Source organism: Neofelis nebulosa, chromosome 16 (genome assembly GCF_028018385.1).
Source record: "Neofelis nebulosa isolate mNeoNeb1 chromosome 16, mNeoNeb1.pri, whole genome shotgun sequence".
NCBI classification, from domain to species: Eukaryota; Metazoa; Chordata; class Mammalia; order Carnivora; family Felidae; genus Neofelis; species Neofelis nebulosa.
Genome location: NC_080797.1, coordinates 10,769,519 through 10,794,988, shown reverse-complemented (window position 1 = coordinate 10,794,988; position 25,470 = coordinate 10,769,519). Strand labels below are relative to the sequence as shown.

The window sequence follows — 25,470 nt, the reverse complement described above, 5'->3', positions numbered from 1 at the left end:
GCCGGGACCGTCCACGCAGGCTGGGCGGGAGCGTGGGCCCGTTGTGTAGAATCCAGCCCCGCCGTCCGATCCGGTTACACCCTCAGGGAGTGTGTATCCACTCGGCCTCAGCGCTGCCCGCCCCGAAGCGCAGAGGCCCGCCCTGACTCAGGCGGGCCAGGAGCCAAGTGGTGCAGATGCTCTCCGCCACGAGATGTCGCTGTGGCGCTACCTGGAGGATGGCGGCGAGGGCGTGCGGAGGAGGGACCCTGGTGCGCGACCACCGCGTGTCGCGTGTCGCAGGCAACGCTCGAAGGCCGCGAGTCAGACGAGGCTCGGGGCCGCCCGGGTTCTGGAGAGTCTCCAGCTGGGGCCCAGCAGCGCCCAGCGTCAGGTCAAGGGGATGCCCCTTTGGGGCTTTTGAGGTCCTCGCCCCCCAAGAAGTCGTGTAAACAAACTTGGGAGGGACCTCCAGAAAACTTTAGTCCAAGCCAAGCCTCCTCAATGTGAAGGGGGGAAACTGAGGGCCACGGAGGGGCAGCACCTGGCATCCCAGTCATCTGGCCGTAGGGGGAAGAGTGAGCCAGAACCCATGGCTCTGCCTGGTTACTGTTCAAATAACTGACTCCCTGGCCGTCCTGCGTAGGTCATGGTTTCTGTTAACACAGCAATCCGATCCTCCTTAGCACCCACTGTGGTTTGTATTTGCACATTTATTACTGTCATGACTCGGGCTATTGCTTGCCTCCCCTCCTCTAGACAAGCCCGCCTGTTGCCTGAGACCAGGGGCCCCACTGATCCTGTGTTCTGGTTGCCTGGCACATAGGAAGCACTGGTAACATTGTTGGATGAAGGAATAATTGTGAATACATCTCAATTACTCAAAGAGGAAGCAGATCCAGAGAGGGGAGTTTGCTGGGAACAGTCACAGCGGCAGGTAAGTAGCTGGATCAGGGTTCAAACCCAGGACTTCACAGGCTAAAGATCCTCACTGCCTCCTCTGTCTGGTCCCAGGCCGGGCCCAAGGACGCTTCTTGGCCAGGGTGGGAAAAGTGGCATTAGAGACCTTATCTCTGATCCAGGAAATGAAGGGATGCACAGGCCTGTAGACTTCTGGGAGGCCAGGCCCCCAGCAGGGACCCCAGGTGATCACCCCCTGTAGCAGCCAGCTGTTAGCTTGGAAGCAGACCAGGGGGCTCCCATCAGACACCTGTGCGGGAGAGGGAAGGAGGGGTCAAAGCCAGCAGCGACCCACTGACCACTCCCTGAGAGGCGAGCAGAGATACCTGATTAGGGGAGGGGGCGGGGGGGCAGCCAGGGTTCCCATCTCTGACAGCAGATGCTGACGCTGGGGAGGCCAGATGGTTAGGGGCCCCAGTGCAACACACAGAGCTCAGAGCTCGGGTGGACTTGGTCATCCCCCCTCCCCCCATCGCTCACACCCTCTTGCCAGTTAAAATGATTTCTCCCACAAATTCTACCACTCTTGCCTGACCCTTTCCTCCTTGTGGCTTTTGAGGCTCAGTATTACACAAAAGTCGGTTTTTAACAAAACGCTTGTGTTTTGTCAGATAACCAGGGGCTTTCCAGCGGTTCAAAACCTGGCTATGTCAAAGGCTGCCCCACATTCAAGCAGGACCTAAAGGGGAAGTCTCCCCAGGGGGTGGGAAGCCCCTAATCAGGGGTGCACATTAGCTGCTTGCCTGGGTGTTATGGAATAGGAGACCCTGGGAGGATGGCTAGCCTGGCTCTACCGAGTCTAGAGGCATTAGGAGGGGCTGTAGGGGAGGGCATGTCTCGGGGCCTGCTTGGGCCCAGCTCGAATCCTTACCACCAGTTCAGAGGGGCCGGTGGGGGGCTTGGTGCACTCGGAGCCCTCAGGCAGGCTGGCCTCCGGGTCAGGACAGTCCGGGTGGAGGCGAAAGGCATCTTTGCAGGTGTGGATATGCAGTGGTCTCAGCGGGACACTGTGCAGCTCTCGGGGTGGGATGTAGGGATCTGCTGGGGGCGGGGTGGGGGGGGCGGGCAGGGGAGGGCTGCGATGGGCGGACCCTCAGCCAGGACTGATATCCGGCAGGTTTGCACCAGCCCTGCCCTGCCAGTTGGCACACCGCAGAGTTTCCCTCCCTGCCCCAAGCCTCCCTGCCCTGAACCCAGTCCTGAGCTTCCAGTCCTCCCTGAGTCCTCACCTCCAGTCCTCACCTCCACCTCCCTCTGCTATGGCCCCATCCTCCCCTGCATTCTCACGGTGCTCCCAGGGAAGCTTTAAGCCTGGGGAGGAGGCCAGGAGCGTGCCCAGGGCCAGCCTTTGGGGCTGGGAGCTGACTCAGGCATAGTGGGGCGTCCCTGCTCACCCTCTCCCCTGCATGCTGGCATCTCTGGTGCTGACCGTTGGCTGGCCAGAGCCAGGCTGTTCTCCGGGCTCGGGGACTGTGGGGATTACTGCCCCCGCAGGTGCCCCAATCTCCACCTTGGCTGTCTGTCTCGCCCAGTCCAGCGCCCCCTGCTGCCCTCAACCATCCCAGGCACCTCTCCCATCCTACCGATATCAGCCTCAAACCCTTGGGCCCAGCAGAGCAGCCGTGGGAGGAAAGGTTGGGGCCGGGTGGCCAGAGGGACCGGCTGCACGGTGCTGCTGAGAGGTGGTGGCCTTGCCAGTCGAGCCAGGGCCAGGCCACCGGACGCAGAGCCCTCACTCCCTCCTGGGGACAGGAGCAGCTCCTCCACACGGGAAATGCTCTTGCAACTGTCCAGCACCAGGCGGTCTGGGCCCAGGGTCACTCTGAACTGGGACCGAGGCCCGCTGTAGAGATCAGGAGGTAGTGAGCCTGGGGGCCTCCCCTCTGGAGCCCCTCTCCACCACCCTCCCGGGCCCTGCACCCACCTGCCCAAGCAGCTGGCTCCTGCGAGCACCCACTCTTGGGAGATGAGGGCCCCCTCGCAGCGGTAGCGGGCATCCAGGAAGATGCTTGCCTGCCAAGGCCACGCGGCCGGGCCCTTCCTGCTGTTGGCCTCCGCTGGCCTGATTCCCGCACCTCAGGAAATGAGGCCTCACAGCTCCGCTCCGGGACCCCCACACCCGGTGGGGGGGGGGGGGGGTCTTGCGTTCATTTCTTTCCTATCTGGCCCGCCGCCTTTCCATCCAGGCCCCTGCTAACCTCTGCAGCCCCAGATCCGACCTCTCGCCCCCTCCCGCCTGAGGCCAGGCTGCCTGTGATGCGATCCTGTGTGAGCTGGAGAAAGCTACCTAACCTCTCAGGGTCTCAGTTTCCTAGTTCCACCCCGAGGGGTCTTGTGAGGATTAGAGAGAGTAATGTAGGTCAGAGACTGAGCACATCATCTCCGCCCTGCCCACCGAGAGAACTCCTATTCAGCCTTCAAAGCCCACTTTTGTGAAGTCTTCTTTGCATGCCTGTCCCCAGCCCCTCCCCATCTTCCCTGTAGGGAAGATTGCCTCACCTTCCTGCCCAGAAGCTCAGTGTAGGTGGGTATCCAGCTCTGCTTGATTTTCTCTCAAGATGGGGAGCTCACTCATTGCTAAGGCAGCTGGGCCTCATTTAGGTGCCTTCACCCTGTCCATGTGGTTTGACCCTCAGGATCTTCAAAGGTCAGGCCCCATCCACATGGAGCTCCTCCCTGGAGGCTACACACCCCCCACTGCCTGTCACCGTGTCTGTCCTGCACCCGAGTTTCTGTTACTCGAACCCAAGTCTGGGTCGTCAGTTTTAAGAGAACCTGGACTCTCAGCCCTCCAGGGATGGGTGCCCCCCACCGCCTGCGGAGGCCACCTCCTTCACCCTCTATCCCCAGCCCCCTTCCCGCAGCCTCTTACCAGACAGGAGCAGCAGCACCAGCAACATTTGCATAGCGGGCCCCGGGTCTCGTCCCCACCGGGTCTGGTCTCCTCCCCGCCAGCCCAGGACATTTAACGTCTCCGGCGTCCCCTCCCCACCACCCACACAAGGCCCACGTCACCAGGCAAGGGGGAACTAGCCTGGGAAAGAGGAAGCGGCCATGGCAGGACTGGCAGGGGGCAGGCGTCCTGGCGACAGACCTAGGCCCATCCTGGTGACCGCAGCAGGGACTCACATCCCGCCCTGCCTCCAGTCTCAGGTGACAGGTGGAGAGGGCAGCTGGCCCGAACCCACAGCAGCACTGATAATCCCAACCCCCCTCTGTTGATGCCCCAGCGAGCTCTGGGGCGCCCATGCCGAGGGTTCCCCACAGCGACTCCACGAGAGCCGTCCTGCCACCTGCCAGTCCCTGTTACAGATGGGGAAGTCGAGGCTCGGAGAGGTGAAGTGATTTGCCGAGATCAGTGTTGGAAGCACAGTTGGATTCAAACCAGAGTCTGTGCGACTCCAGATCACCACATCCTTCCCTCTCACAGCTCTTCTCGGTCTTTCTTCCTGGCTCAGGCGCTCGGCTCTTCACGCCAAGAATGTTTGTGGGCTCCCCGCCAGATGCAGCACGGGCCAGACCACAGCTGAATCCCCCAGGCAATGCAAAGGTAGGCCCTTTGTGGCGTGTCACGCCCTTCTGGCCCCTCCTGTGGCTGTCCCCCTGCCCCCCCCGGCCCCCCAGCCTCACGGTGCTGGACGCCTGCATGCACACCGCCTTCTTACAAATTGTATGTATTTGTCTTCGCTGAGGTGGAATTCACATAACCATTCTTTAAGTTACAATTCAGTGTACCCCAGTGCCTTTGCACATGCTCTATTCGTCAAGCCTGGAATATCCCTTCCGCCTTTGCTGCCTGAAAGCTCCTTACTGAACTTCAAGATCCAGATCAATGTCCCCTCCTTCAGCCTGCCTTTCTTCTGTCCCCCTGCCCCATGTTGGTCCAGGGGCTTTCTCTGGACCTCTCAGCCCCCCAGTCACAGCCCTACCCCGAAAAGGCTGCGGTCTGACCCGGACTCCCAGACCACGCTGAGAACTCTGTGAGTGCCCGTGGAGAGAGGGCACATTGGAGCCACTTACTAATTGCTTGTGGAATGACTGCATGAGCAAGTGAATGGGTGGGAGTCTTTGGGGGATACTGGAGGGGGTAGGGCTGGAGCCTTAAGGTTCCAGCCGCAGGGGGGAGGTGTAGATTCAGGAAGGGGGGAGAAGAAGACTCGGGGACCCCAACCTCCAGCAGCATGACAGAATAATCGGGTCTGGGGCAGAGCCCGACATAGAACAAAGGGCCCTCAGTTTCCATCTCCAGCCTGTCTCCGCTTTTCAGTGTGACCCCGGGCAAGTCATTGCCTTACTCAGGATCTCAGTGTTTGCATTAGTAAGAGAGGGGCAATGCCTGGACTATCTCGTTCTCCTGTTGAGTCATGGGAAGGGCTGGGGCGGGGGGGCTTCCTGGCCCCTCCAAATCAACCTCCGCGACTGGGGCATGCCCTCTTAACCCCTGATGTTCAAGGGAGGAAGTGCGTGGAGTGGCTGCTTCCGGAGTTAGCCAGCAGAGGGAGCTGTGGAGAAATGGGTCACACAGTCTTGGGTTCTAATCCAGACCCTGCCCCTTACTAGCTGTGTGAACCTGGGCTGGGTGCTTAAGTTTTCTGAGCCTCAGCTTTCCAGGCACACCTGTCTAGTGGGGCTCAGAATGGTAGCAAGGGTCTCCACTGTGAGGATGGGGATGTGATTGGAGTCCACATCGCTGGTAGACAAATGGAATTGCTGGCCAAATTCTGGAAAACACTGTACATCTTTTTTTTTTTTTTATGTTTATTTATTTTTAAGAGAGAGAGAGAGAGACAGAGAGACAGAGCGTGAGCAGGGATGGGGCAGGGAGAGAGGGAGATGCAGAATGTGAAGCAAGCTCCAGGCTCTGAGCTGTCAGCACAGAGCCCAATGCGGGGCTTGAACTCACAAACCGCGAGATCGTGACCCGAGCTGAAGTCAGATGCTTAACCGACTGAGCCACCCTGATGCCCCAAAACACTGTAAGTCTTTAAAAACCATTCATCTTTGGGGTGCCTGGGTGGCACCTCTCTGTCTCAAAGGTAAATAAACATTTAAAAAATGTTTAAAAACACATTCGTCTTTAGGGGTGCTCGGATGGCTCAGTCGGTGAGCGTCCTACTCTTGATCTCAGCTCAGGTCTTGATCTCGGGGTCGTGAGTTCAAGCCCTGCGTTGGGCTCCACAAATGGGCATGAAGCCTACTTAAACAGAAAACCGTTCATCTTTAATCCGGAGGAAATAAACACGTCGGCCGAAGCCAGGCAAGTTACATGAAGCATGTTCACATGTCGGGCACATGACACGTAGGCCACACGTAACAGAAAACTCATTTGGGGCTTACATACATGGAGGTCATTTGTCTCAAACATACAGTCCAGAACTGACAGGGCGGCTCGGCTATGCCATCAGGGACCCAGGCTCCTTCTATCTTCCTGCTCCACCTTCTTAACATGTGGCTTTTGTCCTCATAACCACAAGGTGGCTGATTCCGCTTCGTTCTGGCGAGACTTTGTGTAGGATGTGACATCCCATACAAACCACTGATTGGAGGAGGCCTTTTGGACACAACCCATCAGCCAGAACTACTTGACAGGGCATGTCTCGCTGCAAGGGAGTCTGGGAACTTGAGCGTTTTTCTGTCCGGGCTGCCCAGGATAGGACAGCAAGAGACAGGGCAGTTAGAATGAGCGTTGCATTAGCCAATTCTTCAATTCCAGGGCTGCTTCTGTTGATCTTAAGCGCATCTCCACATCTAGCTTTTGTTTCCCTCCGTTGAAAGACACGGCTGCCAGGAGTATTTCTTTGCTTCAGGAGAACATGACCGTGGGGGCATGGAAATAAGGGAGTAACGGATCAAGCTTTGCCTCAGGCAGTTGTTGTGGATGGGGTGGTATTTAGAACACGGACTAACTCTTGTGGCGTGGGCACCCACTGATGCAATCAGATGCCCAGTAGCTCAAAACATGCTCGACCAATCCGCGTGGACACCTGTCGATGGACCGGACTGCCTCACGCCGGCAGAATGCCGGCCCCCGCGGTAGGTGTTTCGATCCACGGTTGCCTCAACTTCCACAGCTGGAAAATCCTGTCCTGTTGGGTGAATGTTCAGATGACATTATGTCGGTCAAAGAAAGCCTTGTGGCTCTTGACGTGTAATCCCTGGCCTGTGGGTCATGGGTGGGTCAGGGTCTTGGGTGGGTCTGAGGTCATGGGTGGGTCAGGGGTCATGGGTGGGTCAGGGTCATGGGTGGGTCGGGGGTCATGGGTGGGTCGGGGGTCAGGGGTGGGTCGGGGGTCAGGGGTGGGTCATGGGTGGGTCGGGGGTCATGGGTGGGTCGGGGGTCAGGGGGGGTCGGGGGTCAGGGGTGGGTCAGGGGTCAGGGGTGGGTCAGGGGTCATGGATGGGTCGGGGGTCATGGGTGAGTCAGGGTGGCATGCCCGTGGCCTGACTGGCTTGTGGGAGGGGGTGCAGGTGCCGGTTGCTCCTCATGATCCTTCCCTGCCTCCCCGGAGTTCCAGCCCAGGAGGGAGATGCGTGGTGAAGGGAAGGGAGAGAGGTTATCTCCCCAGGAGATGGTGGGACGCTCTCTGGCAAGAGAGGCTGCTGCGGACTAAGAGAATCTAGGATGATTTCTTATTTTTTAAAGTTTATTTTGAGAGAGAGAGAGAGAGAGAGAGAGAGAGAGCGCACATGCACGCACCAGCAGGGGAGGGGCAGAGCCAGAGAGAGAGAATGTCAAGGAGGCTCAGTGCTGTCGGTGCAGAGCCTGACGCGGGGCTCTATCCCACGAACCGTGAGATTATGACCTGAGCTGAAATCAAGAGTTGGACGCTCAACTGACTGAGCCCCCCAGGCACCCCTAGTATGGTGTTATTTATTTATTTATATTTGTTTATTTAATTCACATAGGAATAGAATTTAGTGGTTTTTGTTTTCAGGGATAGAATTTAGTGAGTCATCACTTACATATAATACTCAGTGCTCATCCCAGCAAGTGCCCTCCTTAATCCCCCTCACCCCTTTAGCCCTTCCCCCCACCCAACACCCCGCCAGCAACCCTCAGTTTGTTCTCTGTATTTAAGAGTCTCCTATGGTTTTCCTCCCTCTCTGTTTTTATCTTATTTTTGCTTCCCTTCCCTCGTGTTCATTTGTTTGGTGTCTTCAATTCCACATATGAGTGAAGTCAGGATATCTGTCTTTCTCTGACTGATTTCGCTTAGCGTGATACCCTCTGGTTCCATCCACGTAGTTGCAAATGGCAAGATTTCATTCTTTTTCATCACCGAGTAATACTCCATCGTATGTATATACCACATCTTCCTTATCCATTCATCAGTCAATGGACATTTGGGCTCTTTCCATGCTTTGGCTATTGTAGATAGTGCTGCTATAAACTTTGGGGTGCATGTGACCCTTCACATTAGCATTTTTGTATCCTTTGGATAAATACCTAGTAGTGCAATTGCTGGGTCGTAGGGTACTTCTATTTTTAATGTTTTGAGGAACCTCCATACTATTTTCCAGAGTGGCTGCACCAGTTTGCATTCCCAGATGTCACTTTAAAAAAAAAAAAACTTTCTTATTGTTTATTTATTTTTGAGAGAGAGACAGAGTTCGAGAGGGGAAGGGGCAGAGAGAGAGCGAGACACGGAATCCGAAGCAGGCTCCAGGCTCCGAGCTGTCAGCACAGAGCCCTATGCAGGGCTTGAACTCATGAAATGCGAGATCATGACCCGAGCTGAAATCGGACGTTTAACCGACTGAGCCCTCCAGGCGCCCTCCCCCACCAGATGTCACTTTTAAATGGACCGAAGTCACCCAGGCTGGGAAAAGGGACAACAGAAGGATGATTTTTTTTTTTAAGTGTCCCAGATAACAAATCCATGTAAGTGTCTCCATGTGGTGCTTGAGAAGAATCCAAGTGGAGATTGCATTGTTTAAGTGACTTCCTCTACTTGATGAAAATTCGTGATTTCAAAACATGCTGTCATAGGGGTGCCTGGGTGGTTCAGTCGGTTGACTGTCTGACTCTTGACTTTGCCTCAGGTTATGATCTCACCATTTATGGGTTTGAGCCCTGCATGAGGCTCTGCACCGACAGTATGGAGCCTGCTTGGGATTTCTCTCTCTCTCTCTCTCTCTCTGCCCCTCCCCTGCTCACTTGCTCTCTCTCTAAAGAAGCAAACTTTAAAAAAATAAAATAAAACAACATTGTCTAAAAAAATACTGCTGCGGGGGCATCTGGCTAGCTCTGTTGGTGGAACGTGCAACTTTTGATCTTGGGGTTTTGAGTTCAAGCCATTGGGTGTAGAGATTACTTAAAAATAAAATCTTTAGGGATGCTTGGGTGGCTCAGTTGGTTGGGCCTCCGACTTCGGCTCAGGTCATGATCTCACGGTCCGTGGGTTCGAGCCCCACGTCGGGCTCTGTGCTGTCAGCTCAGAGCCTGGAGCCTGCTTGGGATTCTGTGTCTCCTTTTCTTTCTGCCCCTCCCCTGCTCATACACACACACATACACACAAACTCTCTCTCTTTGTCTCTCTCAAAAATAAACTTAACAAAAGAAAAAAAAATTTTTTTAATTAAAATACATTAAAAAATTTTTTTAAATGTTGTTACAGGATCAGTCCAACAAAATGTAATCTGATATTTGTTGGCTCTTTTTGACAGTGTTGAAATTAAATGAATTGAAAGCAGCGTGGGGGGGGGGGGTGGGAAACAAAAAAAGTGTGAGTTTTTACATCATAACATGTAGAATTACAACGTAACATGTAAAAAAACAAACAACTGGGAGTTGTTTGTATGTATGTTGTTATATGGCCAATAATTAGGACTTCTGACAGTTCTAGAGTGTTTCTTCCTCATAGCTATGAAATGTTTCCCCTCTGAGAAATGGTGGGGTGGATGGGGTTCCTGGTGCCACATTTTTGGGGTGGTAGATATTGCAAAGTGCTTTCCCATCTGTTCAGCTGCATGGCCCCCCACAATATTTTTTATTTTTATTTTTATTTTTATTTTTTTTATTTTTTATTTTTTTTATTTTTGGGACAGAGAGAGACAGAGCATGAACGGGAGAGGGGCAGAGAGAGAGGGAGACACAGAATCGGAAACAGGCTCCAGGCTCCGAGCCATCAGCCCAGAACCTGACGCGGGGCTCGAACTCACAGACCGCGAGATCGTGACCTGGCTGAAGTCGGACGCCTAACCGACTGCGCCACCCAGGCGCCCCTGCATGGCCCCCCACAATAGCTGCAGAGGTGGAAGATAACAGCTCCCCCACAGGGGACGAAGCCAAGAGGCTCAGAGCTGGACGGGACCTCTCTAAATTGCACAGCAGGGTGGTAGTGGGCGGGGCTAGAATCCAGGTCGGCTTCTGGCTGGCTCCTGCAGGGGCGTGGCCTCGGTGGGGGGTGGGGGTAGAAGGAATGAACACTGACGAGTAAACGGATGTTCCCAACAGTGTGAGGCAGGGATAAGTGCTAGGAGGAAGAAATAAAACAGTGCAAAGGGCTGGAGAGTGATGGGGGTTATTGTAGGTGGGTGCCCAGGGAAGACCTCTTAGAGGAGGAAAGTTTGAGCAAAATCCCAAGAGAAGTGAAGGGGTGAGTCACGCGAGGACCTGGGGTTGAGCACTTCCAGAAGAAGCCCAGTCAGTGCAAAGGTCCGGAGGTGGCGTTTGCTGGAGGAACAGAGAGGCAGGCTGGAGCCCGCTCGCACTGACTTGCACTGACTCACAAAGACAGCTGTGCCCAACTTTGCCTTAGGTGATGTCACATCGGTAGCTTGAACTCAGCCACAGAGGGAGCATTTACACCACAGAAATTGGTAAATGCTAAACTCAGGGCTTTTGAGTTTTTATATTTGATTGTTTTTTGGAGGGCCACCCTCAGCAGCCCGGCACTGGGGGCAGGAGATGGGTTTGGAGAGCTCACCAGGGCCTCATGGCAGTGGAGGGTTTTGAGCCAAGGAAGGATGTGAAGCGACTTGGGTTTTAACAGAGTTTCCGGCCACCATGTGGGGAAGAGACCATGGGCCTTGGGGGTTGGGGTTCGGGGGGTCTGGGAGGCCAGTGAGGGGGCAGATGTGAATCCAGAAAGGATTGCCAGATTTAGCAAATGAAAATACACAACCGCCGGCCTCAGGGAAGCTGATCCCTACACCTCCCTTCCATTCTTCACGAGTGGGGCGTGCGGGGCCAGGTGAGGGACTTGACCTATGGGAGCAGGAAGCTACTGCAGGGACACGATCTGATCTGTGTTTCCCAAAACCTCTCTCTGGCTGCTGTGCAGAGACTAGGGTCCAGGAGCAGGAGAGGGAGCCCAGGGGACAATGCAACAGGAAATGATGGTGGCCAGGACTAGGCCGTGAGCCGGGAGGATGGTGCTTCTCCAACTTGGGCTCCCCCACTCACTCTGCTCCAGCTCCAGGGACACTCCTGCCTCAGGGCCTTTGCACCTGCTGTTCCCTTTGCCTGGACTTCTCTTCCATCAAATCTCCACAGGGGATTCCTTCCTCTCCTCCTTCAAATCCTTGCTGCGACGTCACCATCTCTGTCCAGCCTTCCCTGACCATCCTGTTTACAATAACACCCCCCTCCCTGCCCCCCCACCCCCGCATTACTTCCTACTGCTGCCCCCTGCTTTATTTTTCCGCATGGTGCTTATCACCTTCTAAGACCAGTGTAATTGAGTTGGTTTGTTCTGCTGCTCTCTCTCAGCCAAAATCTGAATTCCTCAAGGGCAGAGACTTCTGTCTGTCTCACGGCCGAATCCCCAGAACCAGGAACAGAGTCTGGCACACGGTAGGTGCTCCACACCATTGAGTCAGTGACTGGATGTCCGCATTTGGGCCTGTTGGAGGTTGTAGATTGGAGGTGTAGATGGGGGCGGGGGGTGACTCCCAGGTGCCTGCCCTGGATGGAGGTGCCGTTTGCTGAGATGAGGGGCCTCAGGGTGGGGCGCTGGTGAGCGTGGTATTAGTCACAGGAATTGGAGGGCTTGTGGGGGGTCCGTGGGGAGATGTCTGGGGAGCACTGGCTGTCGGGACCTGGAGCTCGGGGAGAGGGCCGGGCTGGAGCAGGGTTGAAAGCGGTCCGTACAAAGCTCAGGGAGGAACAGAGCGAGGAGGGGACAGGGACCGGGCCAAGCCCCAAGATACAACATTCCAGAGAAGGGCAGACCTGGGGCGGGGGGGTAATCAGGAGAGGCGGGGTGCCATGAGGTTGATGTCCCCGATGACATTCATCCCGGGCCGGTCTCCCTCGCAGACCTGGGATCTTTGCGAGGACAGGGCAGATGCAGTTCTCCAGCCCACAGCCAGGGTAATCGCGGGCAGGCCTCAGGAATGTTCTGGGATGGGTAAGATCGGTGCAGTGTGTTCGCCCAGCTAGTGGGTTCTCCGGGGACCACGATGGATTGCAGCACCAAGGGCGGAGCTCCAGAGTCTGTGACAGATGTGATGCCATCTCCCCCCACCCCCCGCATCCCCGCCCAGGTCCCCCGGTCAGCCGGGGTGGGCCGAGTGAGGGAAGCAGGGGTGAAGAGGGGTGCCGAGAAACCACAAATGACCTCAAGCTGGAGCCGTCTAGCCATGAGGTCAGCCCACCCAGCCATCCAGGCTTTTGGAAGTCAAGGACAGCAACTTCCTGGCAGGCTCCTGGCTCTCCCTTCCACCCAAACTGCAATCAACTCGCAGGCTGGCCTGGGGGCAGTCCCTTCTCCTGGGGGGGGGGGGGCGGGCAGGGAGTGCTGGCATTCAAATCCCCCCGGCCACACTGAGGTCCAGCGTGGTCACATCCCATGTCCGGCTTGCCGGGCCCCCGGCAGCGGCTCCCCCACGTCCCCTCCCTGTTCCCCGAGTCTGGGAGTTTACAAGCCTCTCTGACTTAGGCACTGACACTTCCAGGCAGAAATTGCTCCTTCCTATTTGCCTCATGACCTTTGGAGTGGAGGCAGCCTGTCCTGGCCACCGTGTGCTGAGGCAAAAACAAAGTACAAGCACCAGAAGAAGGAAGGGGGGTGTGTGTGTGTGTGTGTGTGTGTGTGTGTCTTTGCATGCATGTGCAAGCCCCCATGTGTGTTTCCGAATGTGCGTCCCAGTAGCTTGCATCTCCATGGGTACATGTCCCCATGTGTGTATTGTTCTCATGTGTATGCGTGAGCCTATGTGAGCCTCTGTGCATGTGAACGTGTAGGAGCATGTCCCTGTGCTCTTGTGCGTGCGAGTGTGTACGTAGCAGGGTCCCTGTACTTTGTGAGTCCCTCCCTGTGTGGGTATGAGCACGTCTGTGTTTCTGTGACCCCGTGTGGCCCGTGGGGCTTGGCAATGCTGGGTGGAGATTGGAGGGGCCGGCCAGACTGCCAGCCGGCACCTGCCTCACGCCCAGCCCTGCTTGTCACCTGCGAGACAGTAGGCGATGGGCCATGTGAGACCTCGTGACCTGTCACCACTGGGACAGAGCAGGGGGGTCCCAAAGGCTGGGAGAGATGAGGAGGGTGGCTGTGCCAGGGAGACTGTGGACCCCAAGTCGGGGAACCTAGGCCCCCACCCGGGCTGCCAGCCCTCAGCATCCTCTAGAAGACGCCTATCTTGGTCTTGGGCACTAGGGCACCTCCCACCTGCCCTCGTGACCGGTAGATCTGGCTTTTCCCCGTTTACCTGCGAGCCCCCCACTCGGTATCTGCTCTCCATTTCTTCCTTCCTTTTTTTTTTTTTTTTTTTTTTTCAACATTTATTTATTTTTGGGACAGAGAGAGACAGAGCATGAACGGGGGAGGGGCAGAGAGAGGGAGACACAGAATCGGAAACAGGCTCCAGGCTCTGAGCCATCAGCCCAGAGCCCGACGCGGGGCTCGAACTCACGGACCGCGAGATCGTGACCTGGCTGAAGTCGGACGCCCAACCGACTGCGCCACCCAGGCGCCCCTTTTTTTTTTTTTTAAGTTTTATTTCATTTGTACCTCTTTTTACTATTTATTTATATTTATTTTTGAGAGACAGAACGTGAGCAGGGAAGGGACAGAGAGAGGGAGACACAGAATCCGAAGCAGGCTCCAGGCTCCGAGCTGTCTGCAGAGAGCCCGGTGCGGGGCTCAAACCCACGAGCTATGAGATCATGACCTGAGCTGAAGCTGGACACCCAACTGACTGAGCCACCCGGGAGCCACCCGGGTCCCCCTCCACTTCTTCCTTTCTAACATACCCCAATTTGTGGGGAAGCAACGTGCCTATGTAAGCACTTGACTTCTGAGCCTCCCTTGCAGCTAGGGATGGCCTGTGACATGGTTCTAAGATGTATGCGCCTGTCTGGGGGGGTGACCAGGAAGGGGTTTACTCTTGTTGACGACAGGGGACACACGGCGTGCCAGGTCCTTCTCCCTCTTTTATTCTGCCTGGAACATGAATGTGATGGCGGGATCCCAGGAGCTGTCTTGCAGTCATGAGTTAAGAGAAGGAGACTGTCATGAGTATAACGGCAAAGTGGAAAGAGAGCCTTAGTCCCTGACAACTAAACCAAGGTCAACAAAGTGCTTTCGATTTCTCCCAATGAAAGAAAAAGACACCTTCAAGTGCATAAGCCATGTTGGTGGTTTTCTGTTGCTGGCAGCCCAATGCAATCTTAACCGATCATTCCAGGTTGAGGGCTGGGAGGACAGGATGCCCGGCACTCCCCACCGCCTGCGGTGGGCCCTGCCTCCCTCCTCAGAGACCTTCCCGCCTCCAGCCGCTGCCATTAACACCGGGATCCGTGTTCAGATCGGGCCTGGAATCAGTTATCATTTAGACCGACTCTCCATTTCCAGTCTTGGAGAGGCTTCCTGTTGAGTGACAGGAGAATAGATTGCTACCCTCGTGACAAAGAAGAGACTGAGGTTCAGAGAGGGCTGGGGCTTGCCACGAGTTACCAGCTGAGGAGATGACAACTTGGTCCTTAATTCTGGTGAGTTCTATGGGCCCCTAGAGGGAGTTCTTGTTCCCACCTCCCCTCGCCCACCTGCCTCATGGGGGCCTGAAATGCCCCCATGGAGAACAGGCAGTGTCCTTCGCAGGTTCATCCACTGAACTGCCCCCTTCTTGGAAGGGCGCGTTCTGTCTATGGTGTCCTCAGGGCACCCTCTCCGGTGGGTGGCACTGGATCCAGGAGGGCTTGCTGAAGAAAGCAGGGAAGGAGAGAGTGGAGGGGACCCAGCAGACTGACAGTCGCCTCCCCTCGGAAGAGGGGGCCCCAGGAGCAGCTTCCGTTGGCCCCTGTAAACGTGGGTGTGAGCCGTGGCCGGGCCACGTGGGCTTTCTCTGCTGGATGCCCCCGCCACTCACTGGGTGACTGAACCAGATTACTCACTGCTGCCTGCCTTAGTCAGAGAGGCGTGTCCGTCTGTAAAGAATGGGAACCGGGTACATGGAGTCCCGGACGCAGACACAGTCCCCCACCGAACCCCTCATCCCTGTGCTTTGTGGCCTTGGGTCGCTTTCTCTCCTGAGCTGAGCTTAGACGTAAACTGTGACGATGACTCCGTCTGGAAGGAGAAGGCGAAGACAGAAATGGTTACATACCTAAGATGCTGCTCAAATGTCCCCAGGCTTAAGGAGGAGTCCGTGTGGGTAACGATGGCTGGTCTAGCGCCTCTGAAATGCCAGGCGCCTGCCTGGCTGTCACTTCCTAAGTCTGTAAAACCACTCAGCCAGAGAGATCTGAACATCCCTACTGCACAGATGAGGGCATGGAGGTCAGGGCTGTCCGGTCCTGGCTCCCCCACGGCCTCTGCCCACCTCTCTGGCCCCCTTCTCTCCTCCATTCTCTGGGCCCCTTGGCCCAGCCGACACGTGCTTGTCCCTTGGGTCCCAACTTACACGTCCATCCTTGACTTCCCCGGCTGGACGAGAGGCTCCTCCCGGCTCCCCGGTGTCTCAGCACCCCTCACCTTGGCACTTAACACAGGGGACCGTGGCTGCCTGGGTGAGATGTGGTCTCCCCTGGGAGCAGGCTGGGGCCGTGACTCTAGTGCACAGCACAGACAATAAAGAATGCCTTGGTCGTGATGTGGCAGGGTTGAAATCCAGGTGTTTCTGATCCCAAAGCACATCTTCTTAAAGCTCTGGGACTGGATGGGGGCGCCTGCGTGGCTCAGTCGGTTAAGTGTCCGACTTCAGCTCAGGACACGGTTTCGCGGTTCATGAGTTCGAGTCCCGCATCGGGCTCTGTGCTGACAGCTCGGAGCCTGGAGCCTGCCTCGGACCCTGTGTCTCCCTCTTTCTCTGTCCCTCAGCTACTAACACTTTCTCTCTCAAAAATAAACAAACATTAAAAGAAGGAAAAAAAAAAAAAACCCATGTTCTTTTCTCATCCATAGGATGCAATTCCTCACCCATTCATGTTTTATCCAGAGATTGAAGCCCTTTGATCACGCGTTCAGGCTCCACTTCTGATTCTGGTTCTCTTGTTGTTTCCACAACAGCATCTGCAGTGGCCTCCTCTGCTGGTCTTAAATCTCCAATTTGTAAAAAAAAAACAAAAAACAAAAATGCACCACCTATGAGATGCAATAGAGAGAGGGATACCCACACTCTCTCCCTGGGCTTAGCTTGCCCAATGAGAGCCCACTTTGAACCTTTACTGGGACTTCTGACTACCCCCACTGCCGCAACAGGGGGCCCCTGGAGGTTGTTTGAAGGAGTCTGATGTTAGATGTTCCCAAAGTGATGAGGGCTAAGGTTCTGCAGCTCAGGAAGGCACTCAGGGCTTGGGTCAGAGATCATGTGATAACACAGGACCAAAGCATCCACCGCTGAGCTCATCGCCTAACCCCTGACCTGTTCCTCTTCCAGGGAGCCCATCTGGGGGACATCTCCACTGCCTGCCCAGAAACTCTGACATCTCCTGCACTTCTCTCTCTCCACACACCTGTTTCAGGGACGTTGCTCTGTATTCCTGCTGCCACTACCCAGTCCAGACCCCCATCATCACTGTCAACCTGGACTGTCACAATGACCTCCTCCTGGCCTCCAGTCTCTTTCTCGAGTATGCCCTCCATAGCGTTTGCCAAAATTATTTTTCTGAACCAGGAATTGTAAACCCAAATGCCCACGACGGTCGGACAGGAGACACGAGCCAAGAGAGTTGAGTTTGTGTATCTAACGCACATGCTGGTCTTCATTCCCACAAAGATAACGTTTGTGTTACTGAAACCCAAGTTCGGTCGCTTGTCTCTTGAAAGCCAATGCTCGAGAGATAGTGACGGCGGGAAAGGAAAGGCTGCTTTATTCAGGAGGCCAGCAACCTGGGAAGATATGGCGGACCAATGTCCAAAGACCATCTCTGAAGTCTCCGAGCAGTGGGTCTAGAAGAGGGAAGCACAGGGAAGTGTTGGGGGCTCAGCGTGCAGGGGAAACAGTGGTATTCTCGAAAGGACCTCAAGCAGACCTGCTGGTGTCAGGAAAGGCTATTTTCTTTTCTTTCCTTCTTCCTTCCTTTCTTTCCTTTCTTTCTTCCTTTTTCTTTCTTTCCTTCCTTCCTTTTCTTTCCTTCCTTCTCTTTCGTTTCTTCTCTTCTTTCTTTTCCCTTCCTTCCTTCCTTCTTTTAAAATTTATTTATTTATTTTGAGAGACAGGGGGAGAAAGAGAACCCCAAGCATGCTCTGTGCTTTCCGTGCAGAGCCCGATGCGATGCTCAACCCCATGAACCAAGAGATTATGACCTGAGCAGAAATTAAGAATCGGATGCTCAACCAACTGAGCCACACAGGCACCCCAAGGCTAATTTCTAGTGTGGTCAAGCTTGATCTTCTAGGGACATCTGGGTCCTTGTTTCCCCAGGGTTAGTGTTCTGTTGAAATCTCAGAGAAGCTATAATTAGTCAAACCCCAGGCTAGAGGGCACAGGTCAGTGAATTTGAATTATGTAGCCTTTAGGCTACTTGGAACATTTTACTTGCTCTCATGGTTTTTTGTTTGTTTGTTTGTTTGTTTTTTGAGACACACGTCCTCTCGGCCTCATTTGTTTTCCTGCTTTTAATACATGTAGAAAACAGTGGTGCATCTGACCACTGACACTCGGACCATGCTGGGGAGGGCATTAGGGAATGGTGGGGACTGTAATGAACTAGAGAGCCATGCCCTTCCAGTGGGGGTGGTTCTGCTCAGTTGTAATCCATCATTGCCACGTGTAAATGCGGGTCTGATGTTGACAGATCTTCTGGTTTTCCGAAAGAAACCAGAGATCAGGATTTTTGTTAATGTTTCATTTTTGAGAGAGAGAGACAAAGCATGAGCTGGGGAGGGGAAGAGAGAGAGAGAGTGGGAGATGCAGAAGGTGAAGCAGGCTCCAGACTTTGAGCTGTCAGCATAAAGCCTGACTTGCTGCTTGAACTCACAAACTGTGAGATCATGACCTGAGCCGAAGTCGGCCGCTTAACAAACTGAGCCACCCAGGTGCCCCTCCCCATTTTTAACATAGGCAAATAACTCCAAGCTTTAAAAAAGCTCTGTGTGAGTCATTCCCCCATCCTGCTGGCAAGTCAAAATGGTACGATCTCCAAGGACAGAATTTTGACATTAATTATTAAAATTATAAGTGCCGTAGTCTGTAACTTGGCACCTGGACTTCTGGACATCCATCCAGCAGGTATACTGGCAACATGCAAAATGATGTGTTCAAGATAATTTATTTCAGGACTGTTTGCAACAGCAGAAAATCTGAGTGAATCTAAATGTCCACCTATAGGGTACTAGTTAAAGAGATTACTTTGTAAAGGGATACTATTTAGCTGTAAAGAATGAGATGGTTTCTTACATAGGACATCAACAGCACAAGGGACAAGAGACAAAAATAGGTAAGTTGGAATTCATCACAATTAAAAACTAAAAATTTTATTAAATTTTTTTTCAACGTTTTTTATTTATTTTTGGGACAGAGAGAGACAGAGCATGAATGGGGGAGGGGCAGAGAGAGAGGGAGACACAGAATCGGAAACAGGCTCCAGGCTCCGAGCCGTCAGCCCAGAGCCTGACGCGGGGCTCAAACTCACGGACCGCGAGATCGTGACCTGGCTGAAGTCAGACGCTTAACCGACTGCGCCACCCAGGCGCCCCAAAAACTAAAAATTTTAAAAACCTTTGTGCTTTAAATTAAAAAAAAAATTTTTTTAACATTTATTCATTTTTGAGAGACAGAGACAGACAGAGTGGAAGCGGGGGGTGGGGGAGAGAGAGAGGGAGACACAGAATCCAAAGCAGGCTCCAGGCTCTGAGCTGTCAGCACATAGCTCAACATGGGGTTCAAATCCACAAACCATGAGATCATGACCTGAGCCGAAGTCGGACACTTAACCGACTGAGCCACCCAGGCACCCCAAAACCTCTGTGCTTTTAAATGATACCATCAAGGAAGTGAAAAGGCAATCTGCAGAATATTTGTAAATTATATATCTGATAAGGAACTTATTTCCAGAATATATGCAGAACTCTTACAATTCAACAATACAAAGGGAAATAACATAATTAAAAACCAAACAAAGAATTTGAATAGACATTTTCCCCCCAAAAGGCAAATGGCCCATAAGCACCTGAAAAGATGCTCAACGTCATTAGTCATTAGGGAAACGCAAATCAAAACCACAATGACGTACCATTTCACACCCACTAGGATGGGCTACTAAAAAAGGAGGGTGGAAATGACAAGTGTTGGTGAGGCTGTGGAGAAATGAGAAACTTCAAACTGCTGGTCAGTTTGTAACATGAACACAGCCGCTGGGGAAAAGTTTGGCAGTTCCCCCCAAAAATTAAATGTGAAAGTTTGCCGTATGATCCAGCAAGCTCGCTCTAAGGTATCTACCCAAGAGAAATGAAAACACGTCCACACAAACACTTGTACTTGAATGTTCACAGCATCATTGTTACAATAGCCAAAAAGTGGAAACAAATGTCCACCAGCTAATGAACAAAATGTAACCGATCCATACGATGTAATATATGTGGTCTTAAAAAGGAATGAACAAGACAGGGATGTCCACTCTCGCCACTGTTATCCAACATAGTATTGGAAGTCTTAGCCTCTGCAATCAGACAACATCGGCCAGGAGGAGGTCAAACTTTCACTCTTTGCAGATGAATGATACTCTATGGAAAACCCAAAAGATTCCACCCAAAAACTGCTAGAATTGATTCATGAATTCAGCAAAGTTGCAGGATATAAAATAAATGTACAGAAATCAGTTGCATTCCTATACACCAACAATGAAGCGACAGAGAAATCAAGGAATCGATCCCATTTACAGTTGCACAAAAAACCATAAAATACCTAGGAATAAATCTAACCAAAGAGGTGAAAAATCTACACACTGCAAACTATAGAAAGCTTATGAAAGAAATTGAAGAAGACACAAAAAAATGGAAAAAGATTCTATGCTCCTGGATAGGAAGAACAAATATTGTTAAAATATCGATACTACCCAAAGCAATCTACATATTCAATGCAATCCCTACCAAAGTAACACCAACATTATTCACAGAGCTAGAACAAATAATCCTAAAATGTGTATGGAACCAGAAAAGACCCTGAATAGCCAAAGCAATCTTGAAAAAGAAAACCAAAGCAGGAGGCATCACAATCCCAGACTTCAAGCTATACTACAAAGCTGTAATCATCAAGACAGTATGGTGCTGGCACAAGAACAGACACTCAGATCAATGGAACAGAATAGAGAACCCAGAAATGGACCCACAAACGTATGGCCAACTAATCTTTGACAAAACAGGAAAGAATATCCAATGGAACAAAGACAGTCTCTTCGGCAAGTGGTGCTGGGAAAACTGGAAAGCAACATGCAGGAGAATGAACCTGGACCACCATACACAAAAATAAACTCAAAATGGATGAAAGACCTAAACATAAGACAGGAAGCCATCAAAATCCTCAAGGAGAAAGCAGGCAAAAACCTCTTTGATCTTGGCCACAGCAACTTCTTACTCAACACATCTCCGGAGGCAAGGGAAACAAAAGCAAAAATGAACTACTGGGACCTCATCAAGATAAAAAGCTTCTGCACAGCAAAGGAAAGAATCAGCAAAACTAAAAGGCAACCGACAGAATGGGAGAAGATATTTGCACATGACATATCAGATAAAGGGTTAGTATCCAAAATCTATAAAGAACTTCTCAAACTCAACACCCAAAAAACAAATAATCCAGTGAAGAAATGGGCAAAAGACATGAATAGACACTTCTCCAAAGAAGACATTCAGATAGCCAACCGACACATGAAAAGATGCTCAACATCACTCAATATCAGGGAAATACAAATCAAAACCACAATGAGAGATACCACCTCCCACCTGTCAGAATGGCTCACATTAACAACTCAGACAACAACAGATGTCGGCGAGGACAGAGAGAAAGAGGATCTCTTTTTCATTTCTGGGGGGAATGCAAACTGGTGCGGCCACTCTGGAAAACAGCATGGAGGTTCCTCAAAAAACTAAAAATAGAACTACCCTACGTCCCAGCAATTGCACCACTAGGCATTTATCCAAGGGATACAGGTGTGCTGTTTTGAAGGGGCACATGCACCCCCATGTTTATAGCAGCACTATCAACAATAGCCAAAGTATGGAAAGAGCCCAGATGTCCATCGATGGATGAATGGATAAAGAAGATGTGGTGTGTATATATATATATATATATACACACACACACACACACACACACACACACACACACACACACAAGGGAGTATTAGTCGGCAATCAAAAAGAATGAAATCTTGCCATTTGCAACTACGTGGGTGGAACTGGAGGGTATTACGCTAAGTGAAATTAGTCAGAGAAAGACAAAACTCATATGACTTCACTCATATGAGGACTTTAAGAAACAAAACAGATGAACATAAGGGAAGGGAAACAAAAAGAATAAAAAAACGGGGGGGGGGACAAAACATAAGAGACTCTTACATATAGAGAACAGGGTTACTGGAGAGGTTGTGGGCGGGGGGGATGGGCTAAATGGGTAAAGGGCACTAAGGAATCTACTCCTGAAATCACTGTTGCACTATATGCTAATTTGGATGCAAATTTAAAAAAAATTAAATTAAATTTTAAAAATAAATAAAATTAAAGTTAAAAAAAGAAATAAAAAAAACAGGAATGAAGTTCTGATACATGCTGCAAGGATGAACCTTGGAAAAACATTATGCTAAGTGAGAGAAATCACACACAAAAGATCACATATTGTTAAGATTCCATTTGTAAGGAACGTTCAGAATAGGCAAATCCAGAGAGACGGAAAAGTAGATGAGTAGATGCCAGGAGCTGGGGAGGGGAAATGAGGAGCGACTCCTGAAGGAGCTCTTTTTGGGGTGAGAAAAAAGTTCCAAAATTAGGTGGTGGTTGCACAATTTTTATGAACATAATACTAAAACCCACTAAATTGTACGCTTGTGATTTTTTTCAAGTTTATTTATTTTGAGGGAGAGAGAGACAGACAGAGTGCAAGCAGGGGAGGGGGAGAGAGAGAGAGAGAGAGAGAGAGAGAGAGAGAGAGAGAGAGAATCCCAAGCAGGTTCCACGCTGTCAGTGCAGAGCCGGACACAGGGCCCGGACTCGTGAAACTGTGAGATCATGACCTGAGCCAAAGTCGGACACTTAACTGACTGAGCCACCCAGGCGCCTCGAGATGCTTTTTTTCCTAAAGAAATGGTCAGTTGTGGGGCGCCTGGGTGGCTCAGTCGGTTAAGCGGCCGACTTGGGCTCAGGTCATGATCTCACGGTCCGTGAGTTCGAGCCCCGCGTCGGGCTCTGTGCTGACAGCTCAGAGCCTGGAGCCTGTTTCAGATTCTGTATCTCCCTCTCTCTGACCCTCCCCCGTTCATGCTTTGTCTCTCTCTGTCTCAAAAATAAATAAACGTTAAAAAAAAATTAAAAAAAAAAAAAAAGAAATGGTCAGTTGTGTCCGATGCAGCAGAGCTCAGTAAGGCAAAGACCGAAAAACATCCATTGGATTTGCCTATAGTTAGATAATTGATGACTTTTCCAGGACAGAGTCAGGGCCCAGTGAGGGTAGAGGCAAAGAAGGGAGCTCATAGTAGACTGAAAAGTAGATGAGAGGGGCACCCGGGTGGCTCAGTCGGTTAAGGGGCCGACTTCGGCTCAGGCCGTGATCTCACGGTTCGTGGGTTCGAGCCCCATATCAGGCTCTGTGCTGACAGCTCGGAGGCTGGAGCCCGCTTCCGATTCTGTGTGTCTCTTTCTCTCTCTGTCCCTCCCCAGCTCACACTGTTTCTCATTCTCAAAAATAAACATTAAAAAAAAAAAAAAAAAGGTGGATGAGAATCAGTTTTTGTCAGAGAATGTCGAATAGCCTATAACTCCAGCCTAGCTGAAGTTTTTATAGAGAGGTAATTAAAGTCTATGTATGACTCTCTTACGATACTTTGTTTTCTTCCTGAATCAGACAGGACCATCACACAGATGCCCACTCAGTCCCCTGACTACGTGAGTTTCTGTGTCTTGCTGTTTTATGACCCTCTACCTATACTGAAGGTCACTGCGGGCCTCATATTAGACATACTCGAGTTAGGGAAGATTGTCTACTGTGCCCCCTAAAGAAAGGCCATCCAAGTACTATTTTCAGACCTCAGTGACAGAAAATGTTCCCTTTCCTCAAGTACGGTTTATTAATATTCAGTGCAACAGTTAATATGGTTTTTTGTTATGCTGTGAGAAAAACCAGAAACAAATTCATAGTTCAACCTTAATTAACCGGGGAGACCCATATGATCTTTATATGTCTAAATACTAGATAGCTATTTTTCCAGGGGCTGACCTAACACAAGTATGTTTTTCCTTGACTTTTAAAAGATGCAGTATCTACTTTTTCATTTTAATGTATGAGCCCAATAAACCTCTTAAAATTCAGTGCTGGGGCGCCTGGATGGCTCAGTCGGTTAAGCGTCCGACTTGGGCTCAGGTCACGATCTCACGGTTCGTGAGTTCGAGCCCTGCATCCGGCTCTGGGCTGATGGCTCAGAGCCTGGAGCTTGCTTCCGATTCTGTGTCTCCCTCTCTCTCTGCCCCTCCCCCATTCATGCTGTGTCTCTGTGTCTCAAAAATAAATAAACGTTAAAAAAATTTTTTTTTTTTTTAATTCAGTGCTAAAAAAAAAAAAAAAGTATGGAAGAGTTACCAAGGGGCGGGAGCCGGGTGGGGGGGGAACTGTCACCATTAAAGAGAAGGGACTTCTGAGCAGCTGATAGTTTTTTTTTATCTGAATTCAATACACTGTTGTGTTAAATTTGTGAAAACTGATTGAACTATACACTTACGTCTGACTTTCTGTACGTAAAAAGTAAACAAAACAAAACAAAACACAACAGTGTGGAATATAAACAAAACAAAGGTTTTAAGATTTTATTTTTTTAGCCTCTACACCCTACGTGGGGCTTGAACTCACAGCCCTGAGATCAAGAGTTGGCACGCTCTACCAGCTGGGCCAGCCAGGCGCCCCAACAAAACAAAATTTTTAGGAAGAGTGTAGGGCTTGCCAAAATTCGTTTCTGGTCTGGATCCACTTTTCAGCCGCTAGTTAGTGAGGTAAGGAAGAGACCCTCTCTACCCGGCACTCGGAGTCTAACCATGGGGTTCCACCCACCGGTCATTGATCATTATTCAGGGCAGAGCCTGCGATCCTGTACTTCTCGCCTCCATATCGTTGTCTGAGCCCTTCCCTTCTTCTCACTCGGCGGAAAGAGCCACCTTTGGAGTCCCTACTCCAAAGCCCTTTTCCTTACAGCACTACCTCGAGCTGCCTGAAAACCTTTCCTCCCCACCATGTTCATACTTGTCCCCGTGTCACCGCTGCCTCCTCCGCACTGAGCTTTTGAGGGATGGTGCTCGATGAGTATTTGCTCTACGGACGAACGAACTACCGGCTCCGGAGTGGGGCGGGGCACCTGGATCCCAGTACTGCTTCCTCCCTCTCTGGGCTCGGCTGACCCGCGGGCTCCGCGGAGGGGTAGAGGCTGGACGCCCCGCTCGCTCTCCCCCTCAGCTCCGCCGCAGCCCAAAGAGCGGAGACCACCGCAGAACCACCGACGGAGAGAACACGCAGGAGGCCGGGAAAACCCGAGCGGACGCCCGGGGACTCCGGAAGCTGGGCGGACGACCAACCACCGGAAGTCAGTGGCGGCTTCAGGCCGGCCGCTCTAGAATCCCAGAGGCACATGGTCTCTGTGGTTGGACGCGTCGGATCAACCCTATAGTTTGCGTGGCGCATTACCAAGAGCCGAGCTCCCAGCCGATCGGGAAAATGAGGGGGTGGTGCATAATTCCTCGGGCGATGGGGACTGATAGAGGGAAAGGGGCCTAAGAGAAGGGAGATTTCATGAGCCGACCGAGAAGGTGACAGATCCACGCACCTCAGCCCTTCCAGCTCCCGGGACCAGAGGTGACTAGCGAGCAGTCAAAGCGCCGGATGGCAGTGCGCGCGCACGCACAGGGACGTTGCCTTCCATTCACGCGGCGCCCGGGGCTGCTACTGCGCATGCGT

At 52.0% G+C, this 25,470-nt stretch overlaps 1 protein-coding gene and 2 long non-coding RNA genes across 3 annotated transcripts; 1 reads left to right on the top strand and 2 right to left on the bottom strand.

Annotated features, from left to right (window-relative positions):
• The first annotated feature begins 3 nt into the window (after positions 1 to 3).
• LOC131498286 (uncharacterized) lies at positions 4 to 18,797 on the top strand. The gene is made up of 4 exons (XR_009255364.1): positions 4 to 916; positions 4,398 to 4,489; positions 11,654 to 11,737; positions 16,762 to 18,797. It is a non-coding gene; the product is annotated as an uncharacterized LOC131498286 (long non-coding RNA).
• Positions 673 to 3,918, bottom strand: LOC131498283 (serine protease 33-like). Its single transcript, XM_058705395.1, has 5 exons — positions 3,812 to 3,918; positions 2,864 to 3,014; positions 2,523 to 2,782; positions 1,811 to 1,977; positions 673 to 1,189 (listed from the first exon to the last, which is right to left on the bottom strand). Exons 1-5 carry the CDS (start codon positions 3,843 to 3,845, stop codon positions 968 to 970), a joined length of 834 nt encoding a protein of 277 aa, XP_058561378.1. The 5' UTR covers positions 3,846 to 3,918; the 3' UTR covers positions 673 to 967.
• Positions 14,102 to 25,465, bottom strand: LOC131498287 (uncharacterized). The gene is made up of 3 exons (XR_009255365.1): positions 24,763 to 25,465; positions 16,302 to 16,424; positions 14,102 to 15,452 (listed from the first exon to the last, which is right to left on the bottom strand). It is a non-coding gene; the product is annotated as an uncharacterized LOC131498287 (long non-coding RNA).
• Positions 25,466 to 25,470: the final 5 nt, after the last annotated feature.

What these genes read in the sequence shown, in the direction of transcription:
- LOC131498283 (XM_058705395.1), bottom strand. Translation starts at nt 3,845, where the DNA reads ATGCAAATGTTGCTGGTGCTGCTGCTCCTGTCTG. An exon ending in GGAGCCAGCTGCTTGGGCAG is followed by an intron (nt 2,783 to 2,863) that starts GTGGGTGCAGGG and finishes TGATCTCTACAG; the next exon opens with CGGGCCTCGGTCCCAGTTCA. An exon ending in CCGGCCCCTCTGAACTGGTG is followed by an intron (nt 1,190 to 1,810) that starts GTAAGGATTCGA and finishes TCTCCCGCACAG; the next exon opens with GTGTCTGATGGGAGCCCCCT.